At 38.8% G+C, this 15,973-nt stretch overlaps 1 protein-coding gene across 10 annotated transcripts in view; it reads right to left on the bottom strand.

The window, feature by feature from the left end:
* Positions 1–15,973, bottom strand: part of PDE1C (phosphodiesterase 1C) — a 462,113-nt gene that overhangs the window by 48,537 nt on the left and 397,603 nt on the right. For 9 of the 10 annotated variants that reach the window (XM_037027419.2, XM_037027424.2, XM_037027417.2 and 6 more), the window contains 2 exons: positions 6,316–6,546; positions 146–223 (listed from right to left, as the gene is read on the bottom strand). In XM_037027419.2, the coding sequence (XP_036883314.2) occupies positions 146–223; positions 6,316–6,546 (309 nt within the window). The remainder of the gene's footprint in view (positions 1–145; positions 224–6,315; positions 6,547–15,973) is intronic. The other variant, XM_073238636.1, reaches the window with a different exon arrangement.

Here is a 15,973-nt window from a genome sequence, read left to right as displayed (position 1 = left end):
CTGTCTAAATGTAGTGACTTTTTTTTGTCAGGATATAGTATAAGAATGTATTAACAACTACAATTTCAAATTTAGCTATAATTCTAACAACCTTGCATTAAAGTACATATTTTATGGAAAAATATAATGGGAAGTATAGTCTTACCATCTGTTTTCTTTGAATCACTTCCGACATTGGCTTGATCCTTCCTGTCTGTCTTATTTTTACCATCTTTCAAGTCACCTGAAGGTAATAAACATGACAAACAGTATATGTATACAGTTAAGGGGGAAGTTACAAATATCTTTAAACCTGTCAAGGTAAAAAAAAAAAGTATAGCATAATTTTAGTCATGAGGGTGTACATGGCTGAGTGTAAATATCTTTTTTAACTACATATTAGGTCCTGAACATTGGATTATGATAAAAAAATTAAGGCTGAAAGTTGTTCCTGACAGGCAGGGTTGTACTTAAGTCAGTGACATTTATTTTCCAAGAAGAACAGTCCAGCTTTATTATTAGGTTGGAGAGTAAGGAAAATGTGGGTTAAATGTAAGTAATATTAATTAGTAGCTATTTAACTTCTATGTGCTTCAGTTCCCTTATTTACAAAATGGGGATAATACCTACTTGATAGGCATAATATAAAGACAAATGCACTTAAGGCACTGAATGTGATATGTTGCACATTACTCAATGATGGCTGTTATTCTAAAACATAGCTATAAATAGCACTCTCAGTAATGAGCTTGTCGAAATATAAATATTAAAAACCACTATGCATACAAATGTAGAGTAAGCGAATATCAAAAACTTCAGTTCATTATGAGGGAACCAGAGACATAGTAAGGTTGGTTCCAAGAACATTTAAGAAAATGGTTATTTGTAGGCATTTTAGAAAAATGTTAAAAGTAAGATTGCCAGGTTAGAGATAAAACTGGTTAGGTCCTAAAGGGGAATAAACCATTACCTTTGGGGTAATCTGCTCTACCAGGCAAAAATATACAAGTTAGCATATAACTTCACAATACCTAGGCTTGAGTCAAATAGTTAATGACGAAGTTAAACAAAGTCATATTCTACTATAGCAGGGGTCAGCAAATTACAGCCCAGGGGCCAATATGACCTATCTGTTTTTGGAAATAAAGTTTTATTAGAACATAGCCACATTTAATTTAATGAGCTAAATATAAATTCATTTATATATTCCTGTGGCTGTTTTCAGGCTGGAATGGTAGAGTTGCAGAGTTTCAAAAAAAAATGAGCAAAGCCAGGAATATTTACTACCTGGGCCTATACAGAAAGTTTGCTGGCTCCTGTCTAACCAAGGGAAGTTAATAATCCTTGGGCACTTCTGATAAAAAATAGCCCATCTGACATTGAAAGGATGTTATTCTCAAGTTTTGGATATTTTTTCTTACTAACATTACTAATGGCAGCTTTCTCTTCAGCCTACGTAAAACTAAGAATACCTTACCACTAAAATACTGGTACTTGTGGAAGAAAAAAGAAAAATAATTGCAACTAGGAGGGAGGGAGCAGGGCCCAAGGTGGAAGGGGTACATTTATGTATTTGTTTATTTATTTAATTTCTTTGTGCAGGCAGTGTTCTAAATGTTTCTCGTTTCATTAAATTCTTACACCAACCCCATTTTGAAGGTACTATTGTTGAAAGTAGACAAATTCATCCAAGAGTAATTCACTAAATGATTAATTTACTAAATAACAAATTCACCAAAACACTGCAGATGTTTTCCAAGTTTGAGTTTTTCTGCAGCCACTCTGTCACACAGTGATCAGCCTGGTCCTGCTGAGTGTAGCGGGCCACCCCCTGCCTGTGCTTCACATACTATCCAGGCCACACCTCTGCCCCTCACCTCACATGCGCATTTTCTTCTGGCAACAAAGCTGCTCCTGTTGGCTACTGCAGATCTCGTTTAAGCCATTCATCGAACAGTTTTTGAACAGATGGCTAATGGATCTTTCTACAAAGTGATTTTGTTTAAACCAACTTGTGGGGAACTGATATGAGACACCTATTACCATCTCCATTTCACAGCCATGGAGCCGAAGGCAGTTAAAGTATCACCACATACATACACATGGGTCTGATTCTAGAGGCTAAGCTCTCAACTACTGTATTTTGCAACTTCCCTATGAAGCTTAACTTTAGATTTCAGGCTTCCATTTACTGTTGCCATTTCTAAATGCCTTTGGCCTACAGATTCATAAATAAATGGTTATCTAAAGATAACTTAAGACCATTTGGGGTTGTAATGGCCCTCAGAGGCTGTATGGCCCACAAAGCCTAAAATATTTGCTATCTTGTCCTTTACAGAAAAAGTGTGCCAACATCTGGAATAGATTATAAGCATCTTATGGACAGGAGCTGAGTCACAAAGTATTCTACAAAGTAAGTACTTTTAATGCAACTTGACAAATCCTACGCTGGTTAAGGGAAAATAAACACTCCCAAATTCCTCTTATTTTTAACTCTGAAATGGGATAAAGTCACTGGAGGGATTGAAAGGAAGGGGAGACAGCTGTGGCCAGGGTACAAGCAAGAGTTTAAGTGAAGGACATGGTCATTACTCTTTACCGCCACTAGTGGACAAAATAGATGGATTCTGTGGAGGTCCCATGAAACAGTCCAAATACTGGCTTTCCCCTGTTTTAAGGATGCCAGAGTGGACCTGAGGATCTTGAGACCTGTAGTCAAGTTAATTCCCTGTAGAAAAATGGTCTTTCTTTCCTAAATGAGCTTTTACCCTCCTAGTGCACAATACAATAAGACATCAAGGTTGTCCTGGACTAGAGCTTTACTCACAGCTACAGCAAGACCAGGCTGTCTTCCAGAAGCCAGCAGGCGTGGTGCAATGTGTTGGATGCTAGCCAGCAGCCTATGGCAGCCTGCCTTCTCTTCAGTCAGGCTTGGGGAGACTGAGAGAGGAAATGCCTTGATGGAGACCAAAGCTTAGGGTACCCTGTAATTGCTGATAGGAGATCAAACCTTTAGAACCCCACCTAACTAATGTCCTTCAGCTCTATCCTATAAGTATCTTGGGCAACCACAAAGAAGGGTGCTGGGAAAGTGACGCATGTTTGTTTGATGGTGCTCCTTGAATAAAATCCACTAGGTAATTTCCCATGGGTTGTATATGGAGTAATGGCTGATGTGTGTTGTTATTCAATAAACAGGGGGGGGAACAAAAGAGTCTTTCTGCAGTTATAAATCATTTTAATTAGGCTGTTGTAACACAGTCCCAAATCACCATTAGCCTTTCTTATTACTGCTCAAAAATTGATTTCTTTTCCCATCTCTCATTTAATACTTAATTTTTAAGGGAAATAGTAGACAGTTGCTTGCTTTGTGAAATCAACCCAGCCTGGTTGAAAATTCAAGCTCCTATTTGTTTCTTTCAGGCTCTCTCTCTCTCCCTTAATCATCTGCAAAATAAATTATTGCCACCTCTCCAATACTTCTCTGGATTCCCCTCTTGTAGATTTAAAATCTTCCTGTGACTGGCATGTTTGTGTTCATTGTTTCTCTTCCTGACCAGATCTGGGGTTGGCAAACTATGGTGCATGGGCCAAACCTAGCCCCAGTGCCTGGTTGTATATGGCCCACAAACTAAGAATGGTTTTTTTTATTATTAAATAGTTGGAAAAAGAGAAAAATATTTAATGACATGTGAAAATTATATAAAATGCAAATATGAATATTCATAAAGTTTTATGGGAACACAACCACACTCATTTATTTACATACTGTCTATAGTTGCTTTCATGCTAAAACAGCAGTGTTAAATAGTTGCAACAGAGGCTGTATGGCCCTCAAAGCCTAAAATATTTGCTATCTTGTCCTTTACAGAAAAAGTGTGCCAACATCTGTAATAGATTATAAGCTTCTTATGGACAAGAGCTGAGTCACAATATTTCTCTGATTTCCTACTCTCCCTTATAGCTCTGAACCTTGCAAACAGTAGGGACATGCTGGTTATATAATACAGAATTTGGAATCCCATGGATCTGAATTGGCCTGAAATCTCTACTTAGTAATTGCCTGACCTTAAGCAAGTGATTTAACCTCTCTGAGTCTACTTCTCCGTGTTCAAAATGGGAAGGAGTGTATCTATCTCATAGAGTTGTTAGAATTCTTAAGGGATCTAATATAGATCTAATATAGATAAGATCTCATGTACAATGTCTGGCACATAGTAAGCATTCAGTAACTGTTAGTAATATTATAATGACTGTTTTTATTAAGGGAAAGACCTTTTAACCCACTTTCCTAAAAGAAAAAAAGTAGGGAAGAAACATGTCTTGCCTCTCTCACCAGCCCTTACATACTCCTCCTTTGGGAAGGAAAGTCTCATCTAGAAGGAAGAGTTTAGCATGCAGAGCTCAGCTCAGCCCCCAACAGCATTTGAGATGTGTTTCCCAGGAGACACACCTCTGTGCTGTCACTCCAGAAGCAGCCTGCTGAGGTGCTGGGGTGAGGGTGAGGGGGGGCGAGTCCTGAGCCCAACTGCACTGAAAATGTCTGGTTCGCCAAGCTCAGTTCAAGGAAGATATGTGAAGAAGCCCATGTGCTGAGCAGACCAATCCCACATTTTCCATGTGATCACTGATTCTCTGACTCTGGTGTCTCTCTCTTCATTGGTTCTGACCATGGAGAAGAGGAAAGGGGTGTTTTGCACCAGATGCATCATAATTCTTATTAAATTGAACACAATTTCTGCAATATAATGCATTTGAATACACAGCAAACTGGCTATGAGAAGTCTCCAGAGTCAGGCTGCTGAGAAGCAGGACAAATTGGATGATGGCCTTGCCTGCCTTCAGGTGGGCACAGGGGTTTCCTGAAGGCATTTATGCAAAGTTCTTGGAACATGACATGAGCTACTATCATTATTATATGTATCAAAATATTGTTTTCTGATTCTATATGGTAAATATGGTCATTGTAAAGTTACATATATATGTGTTGTGCACTTTCTATGTATTTCTCATTTACCCAGGTCTTACAGCACAACAGCTAGAGCATGGTTCGAAATAGGTAACTGCCCCTACCAGGAAGATAAGAGAATGAGCACGTTAAGAGAGGATTTAAAACAGTATCCGGTGTACAGTCAATAAATGACCTCTTTTTATTACTGCTGCTTTTGCTATCATTGTTATTATTGGACACTCAAAGTGGCCCATATTGTGAAAGGGTAGTACTATGCACATTTTACAAAGACAGAGAAAAGCTAAGAAGCCTGGCCAAGGCCACCAAGAAGTGAGAGTCACAGCTGTGACTTGAATCGGGTCTGCCTGACTGCAAAACTACCTTGCCACATCCTGGCATGTGAAAGATCCAGAGACTCTGAACAACCTTCCTGTCCCCTAAACAAGGTAACCAAAGCCATGCATCTGTGCCTTAGCTCATCTTGTTCTCTCTGGCTGAGAAGTCCCTGTCTCCCATCTGACCACCAAACTTCAGCATTTGAAACCCAGCTCCTCCTCTTGAAGCTTTCTTTGACATTGACTCCAGCCTGCAATCAATCCCCAGACTCAAACTAACATCTCTTTTTGGCCCACCTTCCTGGGCATTTTCTCTGCCATGCAGCTACTGTGACTTGCTCAGAACTATTTCTGAGGATGTCCACATCCCCTATGAGCTCATGGACTTCTTGTGGCCTTTCTATTTCTGAATTCTCAGTGACAAGCACAGTGCATGGCACATAGTTGTTAACTAATAAATATTTGTCCCATTAAATATAGGAAATTATCAAATGTGTTCACACAACATGACTAGCTCATCATGTTTTCCTGAAACTTTTCTGGTTTTCAAACTGAAAGCCCTGAGTCCCAGACAAACAGGGACAGCAGGGAACCCTCATGTATACACGGATTCACCCGCAGATACATAGACACGTGCCACAGGAACAGGCCTAAGAGACCTGAGACCCAGCCCTGCCAGGGTGATGGCACACAGGGGAGGCTACCTTCCACTCACCCATTTTGGCAGTAAGCACTTGGGATGTGCTGGAATTGTTAATAGTAATTTCCCCAGCGGGCAGGCAGGCACTGTCCAGTTTCCAGAACAGCTGCAAAGGACCCAAAAGGTACAAATCTCCCCGGAGAGAATGGCCCAGGCAAGCTCCTGGCTGCTTTCAATGGAGTCCTAACGGGATCCACAGCCCAGCGAGGGGCCATCCGTAGCAGCTGCTCGGCTGGAGCAGCCCTGCTCACTGAGCAGCCCTTCCTCCCAGGTGCAGTCGCAGGCCAGCTGCCATTCATCACGTCATTAACACCCTGGAAGAAGCCTTTCACCAGTGGAATCCTACTCACCATTCTGTGGCTTTTCTTCTGACGACTTCTCAGCTTTGGAATTTTTCCCACGAGGGTTGTCGCCTTTGTTTGTACGCGTTCCATTGATGGGATTCTTAGCTTCCCCAGACGTCTTTTTTTCAGCCTTGCCAGATGTGCCTTCTTCAGCCTGGCTTTTAGCTTCCGTTTCCTTTTGCTTCTCCTCTGCGGCCAGACGAGCCTTTTCCTCTGCTTCCTTCTTGGCCTTCTCTTCTGTGCCCACGGCAAGTTAGGAAAGGCATAGGAAAGATAAAAAGAGATCATGCCATTAGGAGAATTGCCTCTGAAGAAAAACAAGTATTTGCACTGCGAATTAACACACTAAAATGACCTAACATGTTAACTCAGTGTTTGGGGTATATTTTTGGTTAATTCAAGTCAGATTGGTATGTATATTCATGAAACTGATAAAATCGGTTCATGGTGATGTCATTTCTAAAAAACAGTTGGCTAGAAGAAGGGGCAGGAAGAAAATAGTAATAAGGATAAAAATAATAAAACAGTACTATAATTGGCACTATTAATATTATTATTATCATCCATAACTTCTCCTGAGTGTATCCTCTATGCCAGGTATTACACTAGGTACTTTTCAAGGATTACTTCCTGTCTTTCTTAAAACATCCTTATGTAGTAGCTACTATTATTGTAACTCCACTTCACAAATGTGGAACTGAGACACAGAGACTACAAAACTCTCCCATGGCCACACTAAAAAATGGAGTTTCATATAGATGTGCTCAGGATCTGGAGTTTATGGCCAAGCTTTCATGATTCTGGAGGGAGGGGCAAGACTGGGATATTTTTAATGCTCTCCAGATGATGTTAATGCACAATCAGGGTTACAAGCGCTGATTTAAATTTTAAATATTTGCCATTCAACATTTTGTGACATTCTACTTCCAAACAGCATGGATTTATAATTACAATAAATAAGTAAGGAAATATTTATTTACAAAATAACATAATTATGTGCATATATAGAATGTCTACTGACTTCTACAGGAAGGTACAATTAAAGAGCTGAAGAATGCCGTTGCAGAAGGAGATGGTAAAATAGCTTTCTCAGTAGACTGCAGGGCCACAAAAGGGCCCCTAAAATATTTACACAAACTTCCTTTCATCCTTTCGTAGTACCCCGAGGCCAAAGGTCATATGTCATATCCTCCCTATGCTTAGTACAGCGCCAGACACACAGCAGATGCTCATAGAGTATTTGTTGATTAAATGAAGTGTACACAATGAGTGTGATTCACCCTATCTGCCAATGAACCTGGCTTTGTACATATTCTAGCATCAGCAATCTAGACTGGGTATAATACAGAACGTTTAAAAACTCTAAAGTCCTATCCTGAAAAAGTTAGCCATTGGAAAAACGTTAGTTTCCTTAAAACACTGATGTAGGTGAGTAAAAGGTGACTGTGCTCACTACACAGAGAGGGACGTGAGGCAAGGGGGAGGACAGCTCATTCACACTCAGGTATCAGGTAAATAATTTACAATTTCCTCAGAAAATCCCCACTGGATCTGTGGCAAACTTTCAACATTTAAACTTTCCCCAAGTTAAAAATAATTTTCATAAAAGCTGAAGGTGTTAAATTCTGGTTTGCTACAAAAGAGCATAAAAAATTATCTGAGAAAGAAAAATTCATGTGGCAACTGAGTCAGACTGATTTTCTATGGCAAATATAGCAAAAAAATTAAAACTAGGAGGTGGCTACATTTCAAAAACAAATCTGTTTTTGCTCAATTACCGCTGAGAGCAGGCAATGGATGTTTAAATTAGTAAATGTTAGTTCTTATGACATCATAATCAGGTCCTATAGGAGCCTGCACAGCTAAGATTCCTTTCCCTGCAGCAATCATGCTCCAGAGGGCAGCTCTGTAATGGTTTTCAACTTCTCTATTTCCATCCACCTCTTCCTCTTTTTTCTGAAACATTTGGTATTAGTGTGATCAGCCATCAGCACCCAGTGGTACTACTCAAAATAAGTAGACAAAAACAAGCAAAAACACAAATAAGAAAAAAAAATCAACAACGGGTACGCCTGTTCCACTCTAATAAGATACCCTTATATCAACAGGGTGATACTATTAATATACATAAAACTTTCCTCCAATGAGAAAAAGTAGGTGAGGGCACAATTAATCTGTATGTGCTAACAGGTTCCAATAATGACATATATGCAGAGAATTAATTTATTAGGTCTTAGATTAAACATCATGGTACTCCTAGGCTTTTAGGCTAGTGGAAAGCAATCATAGTAGAAACCATCATAGTTCAATCCCATTTCCTTTTGCTTTCCATTTCAGACTATCTTTGGTGGTGCAAATCATTATGATAATGACCAAAATTAAGCAGTTAAAGAGTTAAGACAGAGCAGAGCCCTCACGAACATAAACAACATTCCTCCTGAGAGCTGGTTCTATCACACACAGAATGATTGTGCAGTCTTGGAGAAATATATTTATTTCTTTATTTAAATTTGCCTCTTTCTGAATAATGATACTAGAGTCTCTTGGTTCAAAAGGTATTGAGCTAATTATCCCTTGATATAATTTCCTGAAAGGCCTACTTAAAGTACCTAGAAACAGAGAAAGAAAAGAATAGAAACTAATAAAAAAAATACTCTAAGAATTTTGAATAGTCAACTCTCAGTTACATACAAAAACAACAGAAAGGCACTTCCAGACATCCAAGGACTCAGAAGGTGTTTTCACAGGAACTTTTTAAAAATTTTAGCCAAGGAAGTGCTACAGCTGACAGAAAAGTTCAATCAATACTAAAAACTTGAGAATGAAAAGAGTATGTTAATGATGTGCAATAAATCTAGTAAGTCAGTATTAAAAAAATAATTGTTGTTAAGCTAGATATAAAACCTGATGCAAATATTAAAAATAATTATTAAAGGGTAAGTTAATTATAAAATAACAATTTACTTATAATGATCTAGATTGACAATCTCATATTATTTCAATAAAAATTGAGTGATGATGGGGGAAATAAGTACAAATGCAATAAGTTTCTCAGTGTTTGTAAAGGAGTATCACTATATACTATTTTATATTTATATTGCCAGAGATGTAATTCAACAAAAATTGTAAAGGTACTCTCTAGTAAAATAAAAAAGGATGTATTAAAAAAAAAGATCATAAGCAAAGTTAAAAGGCATATGGCAAACTAGGGTAGGGCAGAAATTGCAAGATATTTTGTCAACCGAAGAATTATCATATTTAATATATAAAGAGTCATTATGAATCAATAATACAAATATAAATATCCTAATGGGAAAAATGAAAGTGAGGTGGGGTGGGATTACAGGGAAATAGGTCCTCTAACTATGCTTTTACTGGGATAAAACACTGGTTAAAAAAAAACTCGCCAGAGAGAAATTTGTTAATATATATCAAGAGCTTTAAAATTTTTCATCTACTTTGACACAAGAATTCCACAACTAGAAATGTAACCTACATAAGTAGTGAGAAGTAGGTTCAAAGATTTTTGAACTTGTATGTTTATCACAACATTATATATAGTAATGAAGAAATGAAAGCTGAAGTGCTCATAAAAGAGGAATGGTTCAACTACTCTGATATTATTGCATACAATGTAGCCATTTAAATCATACCTTTTAAGAATATTCAGCATCAGGATAAAATACTCAAAATAGAGATAGAAAAGCAAAATATAAGACATACTATGATCCCAACTAACGGGAATATTTTTATTTATGTATGCATAGTAAATCAACTTTAAAAGAATTACAGAATTTAACAATATTTAAAATTTTAAATCAGGATTTAAACAATAGTTATATCTGCCTAAAAATATTACAAGTGATTTTTATTTTCTTTTTATATATTTTATTTATATTTCAGCATTATAATCTAAACACATATTATTTTTATACCAGGAAAAAATGTTTTAAAGTGTTAAATACTGAATGGAAATTGATCAATACTGATCAAAGTTGCAAACTGTTGTACCTATACATCTTAGGGAATAAAGATTTAAATCCAAAAAGGTGTAAAAAAAAAACCAATTTAATCTTTCCATCAATTGTGGGTTCTGGCCTCACTAGCTCTGTAAATCAAGCTGGTTAATAAAACCAAGAATTTAGATCCAGTTCCATGTCTGATTAGTTTAAGAACAACAAGATATGTTCAAGTGCCCCATGTAGGTAAGGCTTTCTTTAAATTAGGGTTTTCTGGTAAAAGAGAACAATGAACAAAACGATCTGGGATAATCTAATACAAACTGATCACCAACAGGAAAAACAGATGCAAACTGAATTTTTTAACACTAGTCAACAGCATTACTAAGTGACTGAAAATAATATTAATTACAGGTTGGCATTTTTATCACCACCTTCTTAATTTTGCATTCAAACTTCTTTCTTGTCCCATTTTTTAAAATAAAAGCTACCACTTCTCAGACACTGTTCTCAGTGCTTTACATATATTATTTCTATGCTTTTTTTAAAATTTAATTTAAAGAATTTATTGAAGTACAGTTGACATACAGTATTACATTAGCTTCAGGTGTTTCACTTATATGTGGAATCTAAAAAACAAAACAAATGAACAAATGAACCATACATAGACTCATAAATACACAGAACAAATTGGTGATTGTTGGAGAAGAAGGGGAGGGATGGCTGGGTGAAACAGGTGAAGGGGATAGAGAGGTACAAATTTCCAATTATAAAATAAATAAATCACCAGGATGAAAAGTACAGCATAAGGAATATAGTCAATAATACTGTAATAACTTCGTATGGTGACAAATGGTAACTGTACTTCCCATTGAGAACATTTTGTAATGTATTAAATTGCTGAATCACAATTATTTCTACTCTTTGCATCGATTTTGTAATGTGTATTGTCATCCCCAAAAGAGAATTTTCTCAAGGGATCTACCTGAGTTTGCCAAAGAGCACAGTGCAACTAGGGATTCGATTCTCACTTTCCCAGCTCACTGAATTTTGCTTTGATACCCAGACTGTCCTCCCACAAAATATACATAGCCTGGGTTCTGTGCATTAATCAATTGCTTTCTCCTTGTTCCCCATTGCTAAATATAACACCTCCTTCAGGGTTCAGCTCCAGACTTACTCGAGTCCTGACTACAGACACATGCCTTCCCAAAAACCTTCAGCAGGCTTAGGGACACCTATGTCCCTTTATGCTTCCAAAATAGCTTTCGCAGATCTCTTACCAGCACACCTAACATATTTGTAAGTTAGCAGCACTTATTTATCTGTAACTTTTAAAGGGTCAGTTTTCCCTTGGAAAAGAAACTTTCCATAATCCCCCAGGCGATTAGTTTCAGAAGGTAAGTTTAGTAAGCCGGATATTTGCAAACAAATTATTTTGAAGTACCTCTCTTTAAACTGCCGTGTTGTCAGGAATTGGATTTGTAAGTGTTAATGAATGTAATTGGTTATATGAGAATGCTTCTTTTGAGATGATGCAGTAGCTGTCACTGCTGTTTTCAATGCCTGCCAGCAGGGAGGACTTAAATGTTTAACACATCTGAATAGACTATAAGAGGCTACACTTAAAATATGGAAGAGACATTGGTTTCCTCCATAGCTCAGGGTGCAACATCTGTCCCGCAAACTAAAAAGGACCCAATTATGCCTTAAAAGCACCATAAATATACAGCCTTTCCCTCACCTGAAGTGAGCAGCCACTGGGACAGGATTCTGTGGACAAGTCACAACGGTTGGCCTTTGAATAACTCCCACGGAAGAAGCCCCTTGATACATAAGGGACCAAGACTGCCACAGTATGCTCTGTCCAGCTACTCCGGCCCTTCCTTCATACGTTCTGAGGACAACAGGTAGGTAAAAGGGCAGGGGTTATGTTCAACCCTTGCCTTGTTAGGAGGGTCTGGGGCTTAGTGCTAGTGGGTGCTGGCAATGAGTTCAAGCCTTTGACTGAGCTCCCATTCTGCCTTTGAAAGAAACTGAAGTAATGCCTCAAGACTGTGCACTTCAAGGACAAAGATCTCTGTACTCTTGGCATGAGGCACAGAGCCTGGCACACAGTAGGCACTCAATAGATGTTAGCAAAAACTGTTTTTGAAGGCTCTCCTCCACAAAACCCACTAGGATCAGACCCCTTACTGAGCTCCAAGAGCTATCCATGTCTGTGTTCCTCTCTGGCATCTAGCATCTGAGCTTGATACCCTTTATCTCAGGATGCATGCCTACCTAGACTACAGCATGAACACGTAGTATGTATAGATCATGTAGTACCTGCTCAATAAACACAAATGTCTATATGAGCAAAGAATTTCAGCTTTCAAGAAACACACACAGGAGGCGGAGCCAACATGGCGGCATGAGTAGGACAGTGGGAATCTCCTCCCAAAAACATATATAATTTTGAAAATACAACAAATACAACTAATCCTAAAAGAGAGACCAGAAGACACAGGACAACAGCCAGACTACATCCACTCATGCGAGAGCCCAGCACTTGGTGAAAGGGGTAAGATACAAGCCCCGGCCCGGCGGGACCCGAGCACACCTCCCCCCAGCTCCTGGCGGGAGGGAGAGGGAGCCCAGGACTGCTAAACACCCAGCCCCAGCCACCCGCACCAGAGCGCAGACACAGTGCATGCATGGAGGGCTGAAAACTAGGGAAATAGGGCAGCAAGACCTCTGAGCAGGTTACGAAGCTGATGCCCCTGTGACAAAGAAAAGCGAGTGCTTTTTGAAAGTCTTAAAGGGACAGGGACATAACAGCTGGATGGAAACAACAAAGGTCACAGTCCAGTGGCTGGAAATTACAGGGAAAACCGGTCACACTAACCCCCTGGGCAACAGCTCTGAGACCCCTCATGGAGGTAAACAGCCAAACAACCCCTCTGTCCATTACCTCTCCAGGCGCTGCGAAAGCAGAGAAGCAGCCTAAGGCAAGCCCCGCCCTCAGAAAGGGAGTTTTCTCCATATCGGCCAGGCAAGACACAAAGACACAGTCTACACGCAATTACCCAACACAAGCCACTAGAGGTCGCAGTTGTCCCAGTAAAGAAAGGCCAGTAGCAAGTGAAAAGTTTGGCCCTCCCAGCTGACAGTCAATAGCACCTGTCAACATGAAAAGACAAAAAAATATGATCCAGACAAGACTAACCCAGACAGTTCGGCATCTGCTACATCTTCCCCTGAGAAGGAACCTGGGGAGATAGATTTAACCAGTCTTCCTGAGAAAGAATTCAAAACAAAAGTCATAACCATGCTGATGGACTTGCAGAGAAATATGCAAGAACTAAGGAAGGAGAATACAGAAATAAAACAAGCTCTGGAAGGACTTCAAAACAGAATGGACGAGATGCAAGAGACCATTAATGGACTAGAAAACAGAGAACAGGAACGCAGAGAAGCTGATGCAGAGAGACATAAAAGGATCTCCAGGAATGAAAGAATTCTAAGAGAGCTGAGTGACCAATCGAAACAGAACAATATCCGCATTATAGGGGTACCAGAAGAAGAAGAGAGAGAAAAAGGGATAGAAAGTGTCTTTGAAGAAATAATTGCCGAAAACTTCCCCAAACTAGGGGAAGAAATGGCCTCTCAGACCACAGAGGTACACAGAATTCCCATGACAAGGGATCCAAGGAGGGCAACACCAAGACACATAATAATTAAAATGGCAAAGATCAAAGACAAGGACAAAGTATTAAAGGCAGCCAGAGAGAAAAAAAGGTTACCTACAAAGGAAAACCCATCAGGCTATCATCAGACTTCTCAACAGAAACCCTACAGGCCAGAAGAGAATGGCATGATATACTTAATGCAATGAAACAGAAGGGCCTCGAACCAGGACTACTGTATCCAGCATGAATATCATTTAAATATGAAGGAGGGATTAAACAATTCCCAGACAAGCAAAAGTTGAGGGAATTTGCCTCCCACAAACCACCTATACAGGGCATCCTACAGGGACTGCTCTAGATGGGAGCACTCCTAAAAAGAGCACAGAACAAAACACCCAACATATGAAGAAGGGAGGAGGAGGAATAAGAAGGGAGAGAAATAAAGAATCATCAGACCACATTTATAATAGCTCAACAAGCGAGTTAAGTTAGACAGTAAGATAGTAAAGAAGCTAACCCTGAACCTTTGGTAACCACAAACTTAAAGCCTGCAATGGCAATAAGTTCATACCTCTCAATAATCACCCTAAATGTAAATGGACTGAATGTACCAATCAAAAGACACAGAGTAATAGAATGGATAAAAAAGCAAGATCCATCCATATGCTGCTTACAAGAGACTCACCTCAAACCCAAAGACATGCACAGACTTAAAGTCAAGGGATAGAAAAAGATATTTCATGCAAACAACAGAGAGAAGAAAGCAGGTGTTGCAATTCTGGTATCAGACAAAACAGACTTCAAAATAAAGAAAGTAACAAAAGACAAAGAAGGACATTACATAATGATAAAGGGCTCAGTCCAACAAGAGGATAGAATCATTATAAATATATATGCACCCAATACAGGAGCACCAACATACCTGAAACAAATCTAACAGAACTAAAGGAGGAAAGAGAATGCAATGCATTCATTCTAGGAGACTTCAACACACCACTCACTCCAAAGGACAGATCCACCAGACAGAAAATAAGTAAGGACACAGAGGCACTGAACAACACACTAGAACACATGGACCTAATAGACATCTACAGAACTCTACATCCAAAAGCAACAGGATACACATTCTTCTCAAGTGCACATGGAACATTCTCCAGAATAGACCACATACTAGGCCACATAAAGAGCCTCAGGAAATTCCAAAAGATTGAAATCCTACCAACCAACTTTTCAGACCACAAAGGCATAAAACTAGAAATAAACTGTACAAAGAAAGCAAAAAGGCTCACAAACACATGGAGGCTTAACAACATGCTCCTAAATAATCAATGGATCAATGACCAAATCAAAATGGAGATCCAGCAATATACGGAAACAAACGACGACAACAACGCTAAGCCCCAACTACTGTGGGACACAGCAAAAGCAGTCTTAAGAGGAAAGTATATAGCAATCCAGGCATATTTAAAAAAGGAAGAATAATCCCAAATAAATGGTCTAATGTCACAATTATCGAAATTGGAAAAAGAAGAACAAATGAGGCCTAAGGTCAGCAGAAGGAGGGACATAATAAAGATCAGAGAAGAAATAAATAAAATTGAGAAGAATAAAACAATAGCAAAAATCAATGAAACCAAGAGCTGTTTCTTCAAGAAAATAAACAAAATAGATAAGCCTCTAGCCAGACTTACTAAGAGGAAAAGAGAGTCAACACAAATCAACAGTATCAGAAACGAAAAAGGAAAAATGATGACGGACCCCACAGAAATACAAAGAATTATTAGTGTTTACTATGAAAACCTATATGCTAACAAGCTTGGAAACCTAGGAGAAATGGAAAACTTCCTAGAAAAATACAACCTTCCAAGACTGACCCAGAAAGAAACAGAAAATCTAAACAGACCAATTACCAGCAACGAAATTGAAGTGGTAATCAAAAAACTACCAAAGAACAAAACCCCCGGGCCAGACGGATTCACCTCAGAATTTTATCAGACATACAGGGAAGACATAATACCCATTCTCCTTAAAGTT

The sequence above is a fragment of the Manis javanica genome, chromosome 6 (assembly GCF_040802235.1).
Source record: "Manis javanica isolate MJ-LG chromosome 6, MJ_LKY, whole genome shotgun sequence".
NCBI lineage: Eukaryota > Metazoa > Chordata > Mammalia > Pholidota > Manidae > Manis > Manis javanica.
The sequence above is the reverse complement of the archived record's forward strand: the minus strand, read 5'-3'. Positions and strand labels throughout refer to the sequence as shown.